Source organism: Stegodyphus dumicola, chromosome X1 (genome assembly GCF_044657685.1).
Source record: "Stegodyphus dumicola isolate Sdum_Otavi_A_Nest chromosome X1, ASM4465768v1".
NCBI classification, from domain to species: domain Eukaryota; kingdom Metazoa; phylum Arthropoda; class Arachnida; order Araneae; family Eresidae; genus Stegodyphus; species Stegodyphus dumicola.
In genome coordinates this window covers 244,758,386-244,777,086 of record NC_140780.1, presented here as the reverse complement: position 1 = coordinate 244,777,086, position 18,701 = coordinate 244,758,386, and the positions used below count along the sequence as shown (strand labels likewise).

The window sequence follows — 18,701 nt, the reverse complement described above, 5'->3', positions numbered from 1 at the left end:
GTGAGTTATTGCCTTTCATTAATAGTTACAAGATAAAACACAAAAATGTAAAAATTCAAGAAAACTTGTTCTTGGCATCTAGTAAGACTTAAAATGATACAAAACAACTTATCACCTCTGGTGCTTCAATTTCTTAATGGAACCTTAAAGTATATTAACTGGGTTACAACCCCTGGAACTCTGCGCGAAGCTATGACACTAACGCATTAAACAGATACTGAGTAACTTTCAACACTTGCCAACCGTGCCTACATCAGGCCTTTCAGGTTTGTTTTAATCAGCAGTTCACTCTTTAGACAAACAGCAGCGGTGACAGCATTCAGTCTTTTGTTATGAATCATGCCGATTTTGATCGTACTTCTCATTTTAACCTATGCCGTTTTTGATATAAAATCTACCTGCTATTTACTAAACCTTTAGACTGACCAAGTATGTGACAAAATGAGATATAAAAAAAAAAAATCAACATAAAGCTAACTATTAGTAAAACTTAAATTTCACTTATCTTCTTTCAAATATGTCCAACTATTATAAGTGTAAATCATTTAATGCTACTTGATAGATTGCATAAAATTTATTTTATTCTCAAGCTTATTAATAATTATGTTAATTAATTCATGTTTAGTAATAATGCAGATTACTTAGGGATATATTTTATTTTTAAGATGGTATTACAAAAGTAAAATTCAGGCATAGAATAATATTTTTAATTGAATTTATTCAGTTCTCATTTGCTCAAAGGTCCTTAATTTTTTCATTAATGGTCCTTAAAAGTACTTAATTTCAGTGTGCAGAAATGTGTGTGAACCCTGTTAAAGTAGCAATAGCTATAGTGTAGTTTACAGTAATATGATCAGTTATCTATCTTTCTGAATCTCCGGTAACAAATATATTTTATAAAACTACGATTCGATAATTTCAATTTTTCCCCCATGTTGTTATTTAAATGGAACTGAGAGAATGTTTTGTTTCAGTGATGTGCTTCAAGTTACTGGATCTGACAATTGCACGTTCAGTACATCTCAAAAAGAAATGGGTATTGGTGATTTTACTAAAATACCCAGTGGCGTGAATGGAGTTGAAGATAGAATGTCAATTGTATGGCAAAGAGGAGTGGTAAGTGATAAATTTTTATTAGCAGCCATGTTGCATTACCCTTATTTTATCCTAGATTTCTATTTCCATATAGAGATAAAATGCTAAAGTTTATTGTTGCCCACTTTTTAAATTATACTCATATTGTTTTCTTACAGATGACAGGATTACTTGACCCATGCCGCTTTGTTGCTGTGACTAGCACAAATGCTGCAAAAGTGTTCAATATTTATCCTCGAAAAGTATGTACTTGTTCAAAGTATACATATTTTTTTTTTTAAATTATTCATTGCATCTAACTTCATAATATATAAATTTAGGGACGTATACAAGCAGGATCGGATGCTGATATAGTTGTGTGGGATCCTTATGGCAAACGAACCATATCTGCAAAAAGTCATCATCAAAGTGTTGATTTTAATATATTCGAAGGCCTTGAAATTCAAGGGATACCTGAATATGTTATATCAAAAGGAAAAGTCGTCGTTGACAATGGCAAAGTAAGAAATTTTAAACTCTCTGATTTTATACATATTGAATACTATTAATGAACACTGGGGCCATATTTTAAATTCTTTTCCTTCAAAAACATTAACAGAATTTTCTACTATATTGCAAAGTAAGCTAATTGATATAATGTTTGCAAGTTGATTCCCCCCCTTTTCTGTTTTTGTGGTTATAAATTGCATTTTCTTGTATTGTAAGGTATATCATAATTTTATAACAGTTATTTTAAGTTTATTTGACTTTCCTATCTCTTCTAACTTCAGCTGAAGGTCCTTACCAGAATGATTTTTTAGAGTCACGTTAAATGCAAATGAGAAGGGGTAGTATTTAAGTCGAAGTTCCACTGACTTTGAGAGAGAGAGAGGATTAGGATTCCTGAATAGTGCACATTTGGCAACGTCTCTCTAAGCTATTACTATGCTCAGTTGTATTATGTGCCCTTCATAGCTTCCCTAGCTAATTTAATATTACAGGCCAACTAGTTTAGAAATTTTGTTAGCTTTGGGTAAATTTCTTTAGTTAATCATTAGTTTAGTTCTTATTTCTTACATTTTCGAGTTTAAGCCATCCTGAGAAAGAGGCAATCTGTATATCTTTATTGAGCAATAAAGGGTAATTAACCCTTCTTGAGTTTTCTGTTTTTGGATTTAACCAATTATTCGCTTAGTAGTTCACTAGGGTCCTCAACACTTGGAGAAAAAAGTGACAATCCCTGCAGTATACTTGTTTCTTTTAAGTCTGTATATATATATATATATCTTATGACATATATATATATATTGCAAGCCTCTTTCTACATGCTGCTTACCTTTAATGTTCTTCAAATGGAAACATGTTTTTACGGTACTTTAATACTATTTTGTTCATGCTGTTCTGCACTCAGAAAAGAAATAAAAAACAGAGGAACTTTTAAAATTAAAATTCGTTAAGTTTTAATTTTACCATGACAAGAGTAAGCATTTAGTTTTGTGAATTAGTATTAGATTTAACCATATTCTTAATTGTCATGAACTCATCTGTTTGCTGACACTGAGTGTCAGAATACTGTCATCTTCATTCACCAGACCCAAAAACAACTGAAAAACTTGCATTTTAAGTTGTGATGCCACCAAAACTGATATCTCTGCATGTTGTTTGGATATGTATACACTGCATTATAATCACCTGATTGATGGCTTTCAAATGCAGTCATCTACACAACTTATATATGTGTATTTCTATAACAATTTGCACTGCAGTGCAATTGCTTCTTCATAGTATACCATTATTTTTGTCTGTCAGGCAATGTATAATCAAATTCTTCAGACTTTATTTGAGTGATCTTGAATATGTTCACTTAAACATAAACCGCTGGCTTTTCTCCACAAGCTGTAAGTAACTTTATTTCAATTTTTATTGAAGTTGATTGCCAGAGTCTTCAAATTAAGGATACATTGGCATGAACTTTTTTAATTGTAATCATCTTTATTTGATGATGTAAATACACTCATGTCCATAAATTAAGGATAATTCGGAGTCACGCGGAAATCGAACTCTAAAATAAATATATCACCTATAAAAGCACTACACACATCTTCAAGAACCATATGCAAATTTCAGAAAGTAACCAGATGACACCGATGGTACGTCACAATGATGAGAGTGCAAGAGAGTGATATATAAGGAATACAGGCAAAGAAGTAAAATTGTTCGCAGGCGCTTTATAAGCATTTCAGTGCAATAACCGAATAGTTATGACACAAAGCACGCATTTGGATGATTTCTTACGTGGTAGAATTATCGGCCATCTGGAATGTGGGCGTACCCAACTGGAAGTATCAGACGAGCTTGGAATTGCCCAGAGTGTCATCTCCAAGCTTTGGCAACGATTCCAAGATGATGGTAATGTGAGTAGACATTACAGCACAGGTCGCCCCAGAGTTAAAACGCCGAATGAAGACCGGTATTTGGCAGTTACTGCCAAAAGAAACAGGCGGAGCACAGCCTCAGACCTGTCTCGTCAGCTCTCTTCAGCCACTGGTACGACAATTTCAAGGCAGATTGGTCTATATGCTCGTAGACCTGTCAGATGCGTTCCACTTACTGCAACTCACTGTCGCCTGCGTTTAGCCTGGAGTAGAGAGCATGCATTGTGGACACCGCAACAGTGGGCTTGTGTGTTGTTGTCCGACGAGCCCAGGTTTAGCTTGCTGTCTGATTCTTGCCGGACTTTCACATGGAGAGTTCAGGTACCCGTTATCACCAAGAAAACGTTATTGAACGACACCGTTACGGTGGTGCAGGAGTGCTCGTTTGGGGTGGAATTATTCTGGGTTCCAGAATTGATCTACCTGTTCAAATTGGAACCATGACAAGCCAAGTCTATCAGGACGTCATTCTGGAACAACATGTTCGTTTGTTTCGGGGCGCCATGGGCTCACAATTTGTGTTTATGGATGACAACGCCCGTCCTCACCGTGCAAACATCGTAAGCGAATGCCTTCAATCGGAGAATATCACCCGTACTGACTGGCCAGCTTTCTCACCAGACTTGAATTCAGTAGAGCACGTGTGGGACATACTTGGCCGACGAGTTCCAGCCCGTCAACCTCCTCCTACATGTCTACCGGAACTTCGGAGAGCATTGCTTTTTGAGTGGTGTAATATCCCCCCAAGATCAGATCGATAATTTGATACTCAGCATGGCTAGGCGTTGTACGGACTGTATTGCATCGTCTGGGAGACATACAATGCATTAACAATCATACCAACCATGTAATATTGGTTTTTTGTAAATAGGTTTTTTTTTTTTGTAATTTGCTCCAGGGAGAAAAAATCGCTAATTTTTATAATAATATCAAACATATAGCATCTGTTTTTGCTCTTTACCTTTTGTTTAATAAATAAGCTTTACAAATAAGTCAAATTTGTTTTGCTTCTAACTCTTCCTTTGCCTGATTTTGCATTATCCTTAATTTATGGGCATGAGTGTACGTACATTGTGTTTTATATGTTGTTTCAAAAGTACATTAGCCATGCAAAATTAATAGACTTATGCGAGAGAATATTAAACTGGAAAATTTGATTTCTGAGATTTTAAAAGAATATGAAAAGTCTAAGGAAAGTTTGAATTAATGAAGAAATAAGTGAAATTGTAGCTTCCATTAGCAGATTGTAGCAGCAGATTTTAAAATAAATTCTCAGCTATTTGTCAAGTAAGTAATAAAAAAATTAGGAAAAGCCTGCATCATATATTAATAATAATAAGGAAAAAAGCAATGTTGGTATGGCAGTTCAAGGGAAATTGACTCGCATCCATGTTACATATGGGGAAAAGCACGAAACCTCTTTTGTGGCTGGCCCATTCAGAGGGGTTGTTACCCGTGTCTAATTATCTATATTCAGCAGTTTTATTGTTCAGCTGCTGGCTGACTTTACTTACATCAATGCAGTTTGATAAGTGTAGTTGGTGTAAATCAAATTTCATAATTTTTTTTACTGTACCTTACCTCTACGATATATTCAGTTTGCGATAATGTAATTATTCTTGGATAGAGTGCATACTATTTCTATCCAGTGAAAATGAGTATGATTTGAAATGTATTTCTCTAGTATAATACAGTACAAAGTTCGTAATCCGGACGTCCATTATCCGGAATAATATCCGGAATGACTTTGAGGTCCATAATCCGGACCTCAAAGTCACAAACCTTCTTTTTGTATGCTTTATGCATGCAAGTTTAATGTATAACGTACGGTATAAGCTAGGCTAAAATTATCTTTACTGATTCTAAGGCATTTTAGTTAATGTTGCAGATTGCGCTGTTCCTTAATCTTCTAATTGGATCCAGCTTATTACTTTTTGCAGACTGTTAGAGAGCAATTTTATAAAAATTAAAGCTTGAACTTTCGATTATATCAAAAAGAGTTTCCAATTCTGGAGCTGCCAAAGGATCTACAAAGCGAAAGTGGATAAAGGCATATTTGTCTCAAAATTATGCAAGGAGTATGACATTGGAGAGTCAACTGTATATGGCATAAGCAAAAAGAGAAAGGAACTTTTTGATTTTTTGTGGATTCCGACACCCTCTTGCAATGAATAACAGAAAAAAGGTTCGTTATACTAAAAGTCATGATCATGATGATTGACTGGATCAGACAGCGTCGCACCGAGGGTGTGCCATTGACGGGTCCAATGCTAATGGCTCAAGCCAAAATATTTCATGAAGAAATGAATTTAAACACAGAGTCCATATATTTGACAGGTTGGTTAACCAAATTTTAAAATCGCCATGGTATAAGACAATTAAAAATTTCATGTGAAAAAGCTTCAGCTGGTGCTGAAGCTGCTGAACAATTTCCCGATGAATGCATTGAACTCATTACAAGTAAACAATTATCTCCAGAACAAATTTATAACACTGATGAAACTGGTCTTTTCTGGCAATATGTACTGCGAAACACCTTGGCAACCTCTACAGAAAAGGCTCCAACTGGTGTCAAAGATTCCAAAGTGAGACTAACAGTTTTAGCATGTGCAAATGCTGCAGCAATGCGCAAGTGCAAAATTTCGTAATCGGAAAACATGTACGACCTCGAGCGTTTAAAGGAGTAACGATTTTTCCCGTTATATATCGTGCAAATAAAAGAGCATGGATGACACAAGCGTTGATGAATGATTGGTTTGAAAATCATGTTATACCAGAGGCTCAGCGATGTTTGAATTCGGTTGGTTTACCTGATGACTCAAAAATAGTCCTGACTGATTGTTGACAACTGTTTGACGCATACTTCACTTAAAGTTTTAGTGAAAGATAATGTATCCGTATTATTCTTCCCTTCAAATTGTACGTCTTATCATTCAGCCTATGGATATGGGAATAGTGCACGCGCTGAAATGCAAATATAATGTAGCATTTTTAAAATCTATGTTAAATTTCTTGAACAGTTGCAAGACTATTGAAGAATTTTTTACGTTTTTTAGCATAAAATCTGCTGTGTGGAGCGTCACAAGATCATGGGAGGATGTGTCTCCAGATACGTTAAAAAATGCTTGGCATTAATTTATGGCCAGCTACCATATTTCATGGTGAGGACGATGAAGATAATAGCTGCGAATTTGAAGGTTTTCGGGCATCACAAACTAAAGGTGAATTTTTCCAGTTATTGGATTTTGTTAAGAAATGTGGAGAAGAGTAATAAATGAAGATGATATAACAGAAGTTTTTCATTGCAGCGACAATGCCCCAATCATCAATCAATGGATGGTGAAATCGGTAGTATGGTTCTAGATCCAGAAAATACCACTTCCGATAGTGAAGAAAGTGACAGATAGGTTATTGAAAACGAAAAAATTTTGATTGACACATTAGTCTGTGTTCTCGACACAGCAATTTCAGGGCTTGAACAGTGGAACTTTGTAACTGAACAAGAAATTATGTCTGTTTATAGAATTAAAGAGAAAGTGTTGGCAGAAAAAACGAAGCAACTTGAACAACTTACATTGAAAGAAATGTTTAAATATTGAGCTTTTTTTTTTTGTAAATTTTGATACTCTTTAGATCATAAATGCTATTTTTCATAAATCATGGTTTCATATTTTTAATTGTATAATTTCTGCATACCATCTTACCAGATTTAAATTGATGATCTATAATCCAGAAAAACCCCTAATCCGGAATCGCCGAAGTCCCGACGAGTCCTGATTACGGACTTTGCACTGTATATGGTTCCGGAAATTCTTGTACGAGGGCTATCCAGAAAGTAGATTACGTTTTGGAATAAAAAAATAAACAAAGTATAGGAAACAAATTTTATTATATACAGATGAAAGCCACACTCAAATACTACTTTTCTACATAGTCACCATACAAATTAAGGCATTTATCGTAGCGATGTACGAGCTTGGAAATTCCTTCGTCGAAAAATTCGGCCGCCTGCGCCTTCAACCACTTCGTTACCTCTTCTTGCCTTCCATCTTGCACAAAACTTGTGGTAACCAAGCTTTTCGCTGATGATTTCGTGCAACAAACTTCGCGAAATTTGTGGAAAACTCAAAGAAAGTTCCGTTATTGTGAAATTTCGATTTTCACGGACTTTAGCATCGACTTTTTCGAGAAGTTCGGCGGTCACTATGCTGGGTCTCCCACTTCGATCTTCGTCGTGAACATTGGTTCGGCCATTTTGAAATCTTATGACCCACTGACGCACTCCACCTTCAGTGATAATGTTGTCCCCATACACTTCACGAAGCTGCCGATAGATTTCTATCGGTTTACAGTTTTTTGCAGTCAGAAACCTTATTACTGAGCGCACCTCGCAGCTCGCGGGATTTTCAATTAACGCAGACATTTCAAACCGTCACAGTATCTGAACAAAGCACAGCACGAACCTCTCACTAGCACGGCTAGATGCAGACTGAGCTGCGCAACGCTCTGACCCCAAGATGGCCGCGTTAGCCCCGCCCCTAACGGACACAGACGGAAACGTAATCTACTTCCTGGATGGCCCTCGTATAATGGCCTGATTTTTCAAACACTAAATTTCTATTAGTCTTTGTTGTCCTTTAAGTTATTTGGTGTTGAGAACTGAAATATGCTACTTTTTATCTCTTATCATTTTATATTTTCATTACACAAATCGGTCAGCTTTGCAATTTTCAAAATATAGTTTTGAAAATTTGGAACGTCTGCGTACAGCTGAATATCACTAAATATAGAATCAGGAAACTTTGTTTCTAAGTACCAACTTAAATGTGAGGTTTTTAAAAGCATAATATTCATTGACAGTGGAAAGGAATAAAACTTTAATAAATTAAATGTCATTTTTATCACTGTTTTATGTTAATGTCATTTTAATGAGTATTTTATTTATGCAGAATTTATTTGTTCTGTAGGTGAATGTTACTCAAGGCGCTGGCGATTATATTTCAACAGAAGTTTTTTCTCCTTTTGTTTATGCCCGCTTACGACAACAAGAGGTAAAATTCTTAGCTTAAGTTGTTCATCTAAGTCTTTATTATAGAAGCTTTCCTTATTTTATGGCAACGATTTTTGTTATAATTGTTTTACCAATCTGAGCATTTTGCATGATGATTAATAGAATATACTAATAACAAGCTCTTCTAGGACTTGCTCAGGTCTTGCATTGGTAGGTATATTTCAGAATTTGTTCACAGTAGATGAAAAGTAACTACATGAATATTGTATAGTCCCCCCCCATTTGGAAAGAAAACTATCTATGGAACAAACATAAAAAAAAAAACTTTTTAAAGCCTTGCATGGCATCCATACCATAGACAGGTATCCCTGGACAACTTTTCCATCAAGTCAAGAATTTTTTAAATAATCATTTCTTTTAATTCCATTTTTTGCTTATAACTCAGTTTTGATTTAGATTATACATCAGTAAAATCTTAAAACCACTTTGATTGCTGTCCTTAAGAATTATTAGCAATTAAAATTTGGTAAGTTGTTTCAGTGTGTGCAGTGTTTCCACTGAAGTCTTTACCCAGAATATTAATAATATACTATATCTGGATAATTAAAATATAATAAGCAGCAGCTAACATTTTATGTAGTCATTTGAATAAGTAGCTTCTAGCTTAGAAAAATATTAGTTAAAGTAACTCGTAAAAATTAGCTTTTTATGGGCTGCCTAAGTATTAGTCCCCTTGTGTTGCAGTAAGTCAAAATTAATTCCACAAGATTCTAGCAAGACCTTCCTCTAGATTATCAGAGAGAAGAGCATTAACTGAAAGTTGTTAATCTTCAAGATGTATATGTATATTTGAATTGGTCAGTTATTTTTGTTAATAGGCACCTGGTCTAAAAGGTATATTAAGGGAAATGGCTTTGAAATACTGCACAATAATATTAAAAGACTGATGGTGTTAGCTAAATGGCATAGCAAATTAGACTAGAACATCATTATATAAGTGTGAGACTGTATTATGATGATTTTGATGATGGTGTCAATAATTATCTTGAAATTTTTTGTATGCTAATAATTGCAAAATGAAGGTGGTTCAAAACATTTCTGGTTTGTATGCTTTATGCCACTTTGGTTACTCTCTGAAGCTTTTAAAACTTGTATAAATTTGGTATATTTACAGAGCTTCCCACCACCTGTTGTTCGTGATCTGCCAGGTGAAGCGCTTAATACTTCAGGAGCATCTGAATTTACCCAAGTAAAATCAATACATGAATTTCATTCGCGCCCACCGACTAAAAGTGGCGGCAGAAATCTTCAAGATTCAACTTTCAGTTTATCAGGTATGCTATATGACATCCGTTATATTTTAATATTCTTTTTAAAAAAGGAAATGATTAAGCATACTTTGCTCTTTTTTGATAGAATGGCTCATTTCTACAAGAGATATAATTAATTATTTTTCTCCACGTACTGCATCGATAGGCATGTGAATAAAATGAAAAAGTGATCATGGGCTCTATTTCTCCAGTGCTGCAAACACTAACAAGGAAGGTTAAACCTTCAAAACTTCCAAATTGGTTTTAAAAATATACAGCTGATTTCATTCAGAAAAAAGATATAATTTCATATTAACTGCTAAATCTATATAGATGAGCTTGGAAAAATGTTTAGTTTTGGGTCACAAAAGCCAAAATATTATTAATTCCTTTTTTTTTTTTTTTTTTTTTTTTTTTTTTGTAATAAAATAAATGTTGGCAATATTTTGAAAAGTTCTGAAAGAGAGTTGCATTGCCATGTATAGTTATATATTTTCCCAGTTTATGTCACTAAGCAGAATATTGTGTGTTTCTAAATCAGCAAAATATTTACAATTTTTTTTTCCCTAATTGTGCTAGTTCCTAAGGGAAAGGTGCATCTTGTTTGAAGTGTTGTAAAGTGTGAAAAACAAAAATATTGGTGACAATTTAAGTAATAAATATGATGATAAAGGCATGACAGATCTCATGAATGAAGAAATATACACAAATTAGTTCTTTGAATCCAACTATTTAGTGTTTCATATTTTTGTTGGCTGAGAAAACAGCAACCTAAATTTTTGGAAAATAGCTAAAACTTTATTCTTTTACATTTTTATATGCCTGTCTTGATTGTTTTAGGAGTTATTTTTTAATGCTATGCATTTTTAGATGAGCAAATTTTATTTTTTGTAAATACTGGAAGTTCAAGTGCAACAGACATCGCTATGAAAACTCTTATGTCGTTCTCCGATTAATTCCTTAATGCGCCAATAAAAATTCAGAAAGTGATCTTTTCTCCATCAATTTTTCTATTTGTTATAACTCGAACTCTTTTTTAATTTTTTATTTTAATTCGAAACTGTTATGGATTTATTCTGTTGTGTCTATTTGGCTAAATAGTTTTAGTATAGTCTATACTTTTCAATTTAAAAGCAGTAGTTAAAGGAAGTATTATTGAGTCAGATGCGGGCTGCTTTTAATGCTAGTATTAAATTAAAGTTATTGAAGTTTTTGCCATAATAGTGTTTGTAAAGGATGAAATTTTGGTACCCATTTTATATTCTTAATATTGAGTGTTGCACTGTTGCAGTAAAAAAAAAAAAAAAAAAAAAAAAAAAAAAAAGGATTGCTCTGTGAAGTTTTTAAACACAAATTCAAAACGTTTGTCTGTAGTTAGTTTGTAATAGCCAAAAACCTTTACATGTTGAAAGCAATTTCATGTACATCCTGACTGCAATTTATTTCAGCAATTGCTTTAAAATTTCAAGCACTGAGGTAGAAGTTCTAATTTTTGCAAAATAGGTACTATTCAACTTTGATAACCCAAAAAAAGACTTTTTCAAAAGGTTTTTTCTAAAGAAAAACTTCAGAATAAATGATAATAGTGGGCCTAAAGTAATGTGAAATATAATAAGGTTTCAATATTGGTGTGTACATAACTATATTTAATGAGGCAAAACAGAAGTTATTATGTAGATTAATGATGAAAATTATTTGTCCATGAGATGTGTTAACAGTTAAAATATAGAAATATAATTTTTGGTCATATTTGCAGAAATGAAATTATATGCATGCATTAATAGTAACATGAAGTTATAGTTTTAGTGGAAAATAAATTTGTAACTAAGTGATTATAAAAAGTTAATAAAATATTTTAAATATTACATTTGGAAATACTTATTGTCCTTTCAGTAACAGAAATATGCAGAACCTGTTATCAACAGTTAGAGTAGCATTCTTGAAAACTTTTTTTATTATTATTTCTTGTGTGAGTGTGTATTGTTGCAAATCACTGATTAAAAATAAAGGAATGTTATAGCACAATTTTGCTCTTTTGGAAATAATATCAACTGCATTCTTAATGCATATAATGTTTTGGACATATGATTTTTATATGCTTACAAAAGCAATTTATGTAACTAGAGTATGATTGAATTATTTCAAGACCATGGAAATATAGTTTACTTTGCATTTAAATTTCATAATTTTTTATTTGATCGAGTTCTAAAGGCTAATTGTTTGTGATCCAGTGTGTAAACACTGCATGGTGCTTCTCATTATTTCAAAAGATTGACATTTATGGTGTAAAGAGGTCTCAAGATTGCTGTAATACAAGGTACCCAAAGAAGTTCTTGCCGTTTCTGATATGACATTGGAAGAATGAACCCCCACATAAAAATAGTAGCCAAACCTGGCAATGAAGTGGTTAGGATTCCAGACATTGACGAAGAGTATAAAAGTGTGCATTTCACCGGTACTTCAAACATATCTCACACAGCAACTGATTGAAATGGATGCATCAAAAGTGCTTGTTCAGACCTTTTTTCTGTATGATTGTAAAGTGGGCCTGTCAGCAGCAGAATCAAGTTGCCAAATTTACCAGACCTTTGGGGATGATGGCGTTAACGAACGAACTGCTAGGCAATGGTCCCAGAAGTTCAAGTCAGGGGATGTGTTTCTTAGTGATGCATCATGCAGTGGTTAGCCACGAGCGCTGGACGATGAAGCTCTGTGAGCAGCCATAGAGAGTGACAGTTGCCAAACGTGGGGAGTTTGCTGCACACTTCCATGTATCTGATGAAATGATCAGACTCCATTTGCACCGTATAGGAAAGGCATACAAGCTGAGTAAGTTGGTACTCCACTCACTGTCCAATGCAAACAAGCAACAGCGTGTCGCTGCCTGTTCGTCATTGCTTACTCATCACCACAATGCATCCATATTTCAAGTACTCACCAGCGATGAAAAGTGGGTCCAGTATCACACACCCAGGCATTCCAGACATTGGTTGTCACCATGGGAACCTGTGCCTCACACTGAGACCTTTCTACCCATACATGATCATGCTCTGTATCTGGTAGACTAGGCACCAAGTGGTACACAATGAGCTCTTGCCAGTGGCCCAAATCAACATTGCAGGCCTTTACTCGCTGCAGTTGGAATGACTGATGCATAAAGTGCCAGCATTGGTCAATTGTAAGGGTGTACTCCTCCATGACAATGCATGGCCGCATGTGGCTCTGGAAGCCAGGGACACCATCTTGCGACTGGGCTGGGAGACACTTTCCCATCTACCATATTCCCCAGACATTGCACCAACAGACCTTTTCCATTCCCTGACAACCATCTTCATGGGAAATCTTTCAACAACTGGCCAGACCTCGAAAAGGCGCTCATGGACTTCTTTGCATCCAAGACTCCTGAGTTTGCCAGCTGGATTGGGAAGGCACTGTATGCCGATGGTGATTACTTTGAGGATTAGCGTTAATTATTATTTGTTTTATGACTTTTTCTTTCCGACTGACTAAAACGGCAAGAACGTTTTTGGTTACCTTGGTAGATAGAAGTTAAAAATTATTATTTGTATGTTTGTCTATGTATAAGGGACTAGAGGAACCATTCAAATAGCAGAACAATCAACAAAAAGTTTTAGCATCCGTGCTGGGTATTAGAAACAAAGAAGATTTTATAGAGCATGATAATTTGTGGCTTAGTGCAAGAAAGATCTGGTTAATTCTTTAAGTAACTGTATCATTTCCATTACTATTACTCTGTGTTGAATGTCATTATTTAAGGCTACTAGAACTATAAAAGGCATTTTTTATCATTTGAACATAAATAAGGACTTCTGCAGATTCCAAGCTATCCAGCATTGTATTAAAGGATGGGTTATACAGGCTGCTAAATAGGACACTAAGCATCAGATACATTTAAAAAATTTCAAAGGTTTGGGTAAAGAGTACTGCTGATATATCATAAAGCATGCTACTTATGCCTTCTGCTCAGGTACGAAAATTGTTTACTCAACCCGGAATTTGTTGCAAGCTTTCGTAGTTAATATTGTAAACTTCATAGTCTAAAAATGGTTAGCACGCTTTGTCAGTGCTTCCATAGTAAAACACCAACCCTAATAGATCTCAATTAGCATAATGGCATTGAGTTAGTGAAAGGTTTGTGAAGGTACATGATAATTGTGGGAATGTTTGTATAAATGAGCTGTGTTGTTTCCATGGATAAAATATAGATACGTATGTAGATATACTATAGCGCTGAAGACAAAGTCTGTTGAATTTGTGTTAATTATAAATCCTGTTATATGCTATGAGGCCCGGTGGCGCAGTGGCCAGCACAGCAGCACCACAAGTCCGGGATTCGATTCCCTGGCTGGGGAAGGTCGACTCAGCCTTTCAGTCCTTGATTTGCATCACTTGGGTCAATAAAATAAGTACCAAGATTGCTTGGGGACTAAACACTGGGTGAGTCCTGCGACAAGCTGACCACTTGTACAGGGCATATGCTTATGCACCCCGGGGCCCACGGTGAAGAAAGCAGATTTCGGCACTGCAGGCCTTGACCCATTAGGGCTGTTACGCCACTGAGTTTATTATATGGTATAAGGCAAAATTTCTTTAATGTTGTATTTCTCATGGATTCCCCGTGTTTACTAATTTTAGTATAAAATCGAGAGGGGAATATTATGTGAGCAATTTAATTTCTGAAGAATGCGGTGTTATGATAAGAATATAACAAGTGAAAATTAGTCATGGATGAAAGACAGGTAATTACAATGTTATTTCTTTAAAAAAGACACCTACATTCCAGTAAAATACATATTAATATTAACATTACAATATCTAATAAGATATTAAAATGTAATCATCTTCATTTCTTTTCATGTGCGATTTGAATGTCGTTCATTCCTATTGTGATCTACTACTACTCTCTAGTCTTCCAATCATTCTATGCTCCTGTAATTAATGGGTGCCTCATCTACTCCTGGAATTACTGGGTCATTTGTAAGTCATCATCATTAAGTCAATCCTCCCACATGTAATGCACATGATGGTCCTTTAGAACCATCAAGTGCCCTAGATATTTTCGTTTTCTTGAAGATGTTTACTATTATTGGTTTATCAATCAAAGCCCCTGTACCTAAAATCCATGAGCAAATCAATTCTGTGAATGGCCTCTGGATTTTTCTGGTTCCAGTAAAATTATGCGATATCAGCAGATGATATCCACTGAATATAAAACTTTTTTTTACAGCATGCACTAGCCATTTTCAGGCTTTTGCCGCTACAAAGGCTTGGCATTGGTCATTTTGTTATGAAGTGCCTAATAGGTGGCCACCATTTCCTTTTATAAATGGACAGACAAGTTACATCCATGCCTTCTCCGGGATTCAAACCCATGCTCTTTGATGCAGTAGGCTTCCCTAACCACTCTATGGCTCATTATAAATTTTTCAGATATGGTTTTTGAACAAAATATTCACTGTTACATTTAGTGATTGCTGAAGTGATACAACTCCTCCTGGAATAATGATAACAGTGTTTGTTTGGTTCATTTGTCTCTTGACATGTTTCACGAGATGCCTGTGGAAACTCTGAAAGACTAGTAGTGACATTTATGTAGAAGAGCACCTTTCAGCAGTTCCATAGAGTTCGAGCCACTCTTTCATAAGTCGGATGGCATCCAGCCTTTCTCATGTAAGCTAACTAGGATTCCAAGAGGAAGCTTTTGGTTAAGCATCATGTTTCATTTAAAAAATTCAAAAGGCAGCAATTTTTTTTTTCCATCAGCAGTCATTGTTAACATTACTGTGCAATACACCTTTTCAACTTCTGAAGTTTTTACTAGTAGATGGTGTTAATTTATTCACGTGTTTAGGGTTTGAATGTCATTGCATTTTCTGATGGTAAATTATGTAGGTACAAAATCTAGCACCAATGATCTAGAGTTATCTGTCACTAATATGAAACAGGAGCTTATTCTGTTTTGCATTTTATGCACCAAAATGTTTATTTGAATAGTTCATTACATTTACAAGTGTAGTTTCAAGAAAGAAAAAGAACAAAGTAAAACTTAAAATTGGGCAAAACAGCAACCTTGTGTTCAGCACTCATTTTAATTAAAACTCTATTTATTTTGAAGGTAAACAGGTACTGGCCCCTCTTAATCTTTAGCAAAAATATTCTTCAAAGAGGGAAGGAATAATGACTATATTTCTCTCATTTAAGTTGCTTTGAGAGTCAAACCCACTTTTTTTTCCAAAATAAATAAATATCTCCAGTGATTAGCTGTGTGTAATCCTCTCGGTCCTGTACTTGCTGACATTCACATACTCTATTTTGAGGTCAAGTTATTTTAGAAAATCTTTTTATCTCTGTATTTGCTGCATAGGTGACATTTTTTTGCACTTTTTCATGGTAGTAAAGAAAGAAGATATGTCCCAAATTTTATCCACTATAAATTTGAATGAATCAGCCATCCAGTTGACTTTTGAACATGACAATTCCCTTCCTCTGTTTGATATTCTAAAATAGCAACAAAACATGGCTACTTTTTACTGATATCACATTCTAAATGTTTGCCCTAGAATCTTTGCTTTCTAATGAACTCAATTTTTTTAAAATCAGTTGCCATTGACAGAAAATTTTCTCCCATTTAATCATTGATAAAGCTTTAAAAAATTTGTCATCTTGCTATCAAAGGCATTCCACTATTAGAAATAGCATTAATAACCTTGTCATCACTCCACTTCATTCTTCTGTCATTCAAAAAATTGCATGAATTCTCCAAAAGTTCAACTTTCTAGGCATTTCTCACCTATCAATAAAACCCATTGTTTGATTCTTAAAGATTCCATTTCTAACTACGTTTTTGGAGAATTAACATCATATCTTGTAAATATGGTTCGAGACATTGAATATCGACTAAGCATATTAAAATTTTACATCAAGGAATACAAATCTTATGTCTGTGATGTGTATGTGAAAGAAATAAACAAATCTTCAGTAGTTAATCATGATAAAAAATTTAATAGCAGTTTGGACATTTGGGTCTGTGAAAATTATATTCTTCAGTTAGTGAATTGAATTTCTGAAGCCTTTTATATTCACAAAAACTTATGTTGTTTAGTTAATAATTAGTCATTAATTGCAATCCCGTCCTTAATGCTTTTAAAATTCTAATATCTGAATTTTTCATGTTTCTTTACTGTTTCCATCCACAGATGGCACTATGCTTGTGTTCGTTTTGTTCTGCCTTTTGTTTTTGATATAAATATAGTTTTGGGTCCTCCCTTTTACAGAGTTTATTGCTTCTTACGCGGAGGGGCCTATATCTGTCCACCCACAAAATTGATAAAATTTTATTTAAAATCTATGCTGGACACAAGCTTTCTATTCTGCCTAATTTCAAATAGCATGTTTTGTTGTATCTGGGTTAAAGTAATTCATAAAAAATGTTTCTGCTTAAACATGTTTTTATATTGTGGATTTTTTAATATAGGTGCTCAAATAGATGATGCTAAAGGACAACGATCTGGCATACGCGTTAATAATCCACCTGGAGGCCATTCCACTGGCCTGTGGTAAATAATTATGACTGTTTTATTTTTTCAGACTGCTGTTGTGTGGTCGCATTTTGTCATTTCCAATATTATGGATCATAACTGATTATAGCAGTACTGAATATAAATTCACTATGTCTCTTTTGAAATAACACTTTTTATAATTGCAGTGCTTGCTGAAATTTTGTGATGTTATGCAAATAATTTGAAATATTTAGGTTTCTTTATAAATGTTTTCCCGTTAGAATGATATTGTATTTTCATGTTATATGATTTCAATTCTACAGTTTGTTAAGATTGTTAAAAAATATAAAATTGTTCCTGATTTATCATTTGTTCATCATTGTTAAACGTGTTCACCAGTATGTCAAAACAGCTTCAAATTCAATTCTGTGCTGTTTAGTTTTGTGGTACATGTGATTTTTTAATGTGTATGAAGTCATATAACTTTGTATCATTTAACCAAAATTTTGTATTTTGATTGTAGAATTGCATTTTATATTGAATAACTTTTATGTCTTAAAACTGAATTGGTCTTTTTTGAATTTTTTCAGTTATTGTATTTATTGCATGCAAGTCTATAAGTGTATTCAAATATAATACTTTCATTAGCTTCAGAATGTAAACTCATTGGCAGATGTTATTTTTTGTGTCCTCCATATGTGCAGCCATTTTTAATTGATATCATGTGTAATGTTTGTTTTATGCTTGACTGACTTTCTTTAAAACAGAAAAAAAATCTCAATTTCTCTGTGTATAGTGTCAAAGAGTTCTTGTGTATTTAAAAATGGCATTTTTCATTTATTATTTTTCATGTTTATATGGAAATAAACATTATAAAGAAAGTTTAAGTCTTGTACAATTGCACAAATCTAAGCTGCATAAATAATTGTTCTTACATTGAACTTTTATTGCTTTTCCTGTAAGTTTTGTCTTTTATACGAATGTTGATTAAAAATACTATGCAAAATTATGTTAAGCAGCAGTTAATGAAAATAAACAACAATGTTATATATAATTTGTGTTTGTTACCTTCTGATTTTTGTTTCACTTTTTTGTCTATGTATTTCGAACCAAACATTTTATAACCAAATAATTCAGAATATGCCTGTAAAAAAATCATTCAAATTACAGTACAAAGTCCTAGATACGAACTTATTGGGACTTCGGTGATTCCGGATTTGGGATTTTTCTGTGTATTAGATCATCAATTAAAATCTGACAAGATGGCATGCAGAAATTATACAATTAAAAATATGAAATTGCGATTTATGAAAGAGCATTTATGATCTAAAGGGTATCAAAATTTACAAAA

General features: G+C 34.0%; 1 protein-coding gene across 9 annotated transcripts in view; it reads left to right on the top strand.

Moving 5' to 3' along the window:
- LOC118190608 (dihydropyrimidinase-like) overlaps positions 1–18,404 on the top strand; it is a 216,883-nt gene extending 198,479 nt beyond the window's left edge. For all 9 annotated transcript variants that reach the window (XM_085807366.1, XM_085807364.1, XM_085807367.1 and 6 more), the window contains 6 exons: positions 975–1,116; positions 1,254–1,337; positions 1,416–1,595; positions 8,477–8,560; positions 9,695–9,854; positions 17,326–18,404. In XM_085807366.1, coding sequence (XP_085663492.1) covers positions 975–1,116; positions 1,254–1,337; positions 1,416–1,595; positions 8,477–8,560; positions 9,695–9,854; positions 17,326–17,411 — 736 coding nt within the window. In that variant the 3' untranslated portion in view covers positions 17,412–18,404. The remainder of the gene's footprint in view (positions 1–974; positions 1,117–1,253; positions 1,338–1,415; positions 1,596–8,476; positions 8,561–9,694; positions 9,855–17,325) is intronic.
- Positions 18,405–18,701: the final 297 nt, after the last annotated feature.